At 35.5% G+C, this 1,585-nt stretch overlaps 1 protein-coding gene across 1 annotated transcript; it reads left to right on the plus strand.

The window, feature by feature from the left end:
- Positions 1-250: 250 nt before the first annotated feature.
- Positions 251-958, plus strand: LOC131950622 (NXPE family member 2-like). Its single transcript, XM_059312827.1, has one exon. It carries the CDS (start codon positions 251-253, stop codon positions 956-958), a length of 708 nt encoding a protein of 235 aa, XP_059168810.1.
- Positions 959-1,585: the final 627 nt, after the last annotated feature.

A 1,585-nucleotide genomic window follows, 5' to 3' on the forward strand; every position in this document is an offset into this window, starting at 1 on the left:
CCATATATGATATGGGGGCTGGGACGTTGTTGTCGATCCCAGATATATGTTTTGAATACAAGATTTCATAGCAGGAGAAAGTGCAGGGTTAAAAAATACATATAAATTTACATTAATGTAAATTCTCAAAATAAAAGTAAAAGAAAAAGAAAAAAAACTAAACGGTTGGTAAGAGTGCTCTAAGCCACACAAATTGTACTGGTTACCCCCCTGTCACATGTCAAACAAAAATGTCACCTGGACAACAGCGATGCCTAAAGGCATCTGGACACCTGGCAATATCTGGAAGTCTCTGGTCTGTAAGGACGTAGGGGTCATCAATACAAACTGGACATTAAAATGCCTCAGAAACACATCCGTCTGGATCTTCGGGGACTCAAATGCCAGGATGACCTATGATGTGATTCTAGAGCTAACAAAATGTAACAAAACAGAAGGTGGATACCCATTGAGAGGGACATGCATCAAGCCTGAGACTGGACTCTCCATAAATGTATTTTGCCACGAAGGACCGGTGTATACATACTCACAAAGAAATGAAAATTATACCGGGATTCCAAGTTTTATACAGAAGCTTCCAAAAAACCAGAAACATATTCTCATCATTCAGTATTACCTCCATTACACGGCTTCCCATCTCGCTGTGCTGTCGTTACGTATGAAATCTCTGAGAACCGCCATAGAAAAACTGCTTGAAGAAAACCCCAACGTCTTGATAGGACTTAGAGGTCCTCACATTGCTTCTTTATATTACAATTACAACCATGCAATTGGAGGAGATCCTTTAGGACCCCAGTATATCCATATAATACGAGAAAGGTTCAAAGGCATAGAAGATAAAGTCATTTTCTTAGATATGTGGGAAATGTCCATTGGAATAGAAAACTTTCATTATCATCCACCACAGTATGTCAATCTTGAGATGTTCAAGTTCTTGTTGTCTTTTCAGTGCCAGTGATATGACACTATACAGCACTGTTAATTTCACTCATAAATTCTAACGTTTAAACCTAATGTTTATTTTGTTTTTCTATTCACCCGTTTAATGCAAGTGGTACGTTTTGAATATTTATCCTTTCATATTAAAAAATAAACCGGGAGTGATCTACCCTAACCTTTTTCGAATATTCTTATATGAAACAACAGGGGATGGCAACTTGGGATATAGGCATGATTTTAATCCATTTTAAATGCTTAAACTTTTTTTTAAAATAGAATGAAATCTCGTAGAAAAAAAAGAATTGCACAAAAAGTGAACGCCAAATAAAATGTGCATAGTAGTGCAGAATATTATGACTACTTTATAAATTCACATACGTTTTTTGAGAAATCAGAAATAGCAAAAATTACTACTTCCTGTCAACGGAAATTACTCAAAATTTGACAGAAGGTAGAGAATTAGATCTTTTACTTGTGAAATTTCATTTCTCTATCAAAAATAGTACTCAAGTTATAGGCTTTTTAAAAATTCAAAGTAGAAAAAGTTCCACTTCCGGTTATCGGAAATCGCCCAAAAGTTGATACGGATCTACGATTTTAATATTATACTCATATATGAAATTCATCAACCTAGCTGTAACGGTAC

This window comes from Physella acuta, unplaced genomic scaffold (genome assembly GCF_028476545.2).
Source record: "Physella acuta isolate Inbredline_101_S28 unplaced genomic scaffold, ASM2847654v3 ptg000774l, whole genome shotgun sequence".
Lineage (NCBI taxonomy): Eukaryota > Metazoa > Mollusca > Gastropoda > Physidae > Physella > Physella acuta.

Coding starts and splice junctions, on each gene's coding strand:
- LOC131950622 (XM_059312827.1), top strand. CDS start 251: ATGCCTAAAGGCATCTGGACACCTGGCAATATCTGGAAGTCTCTGGTC.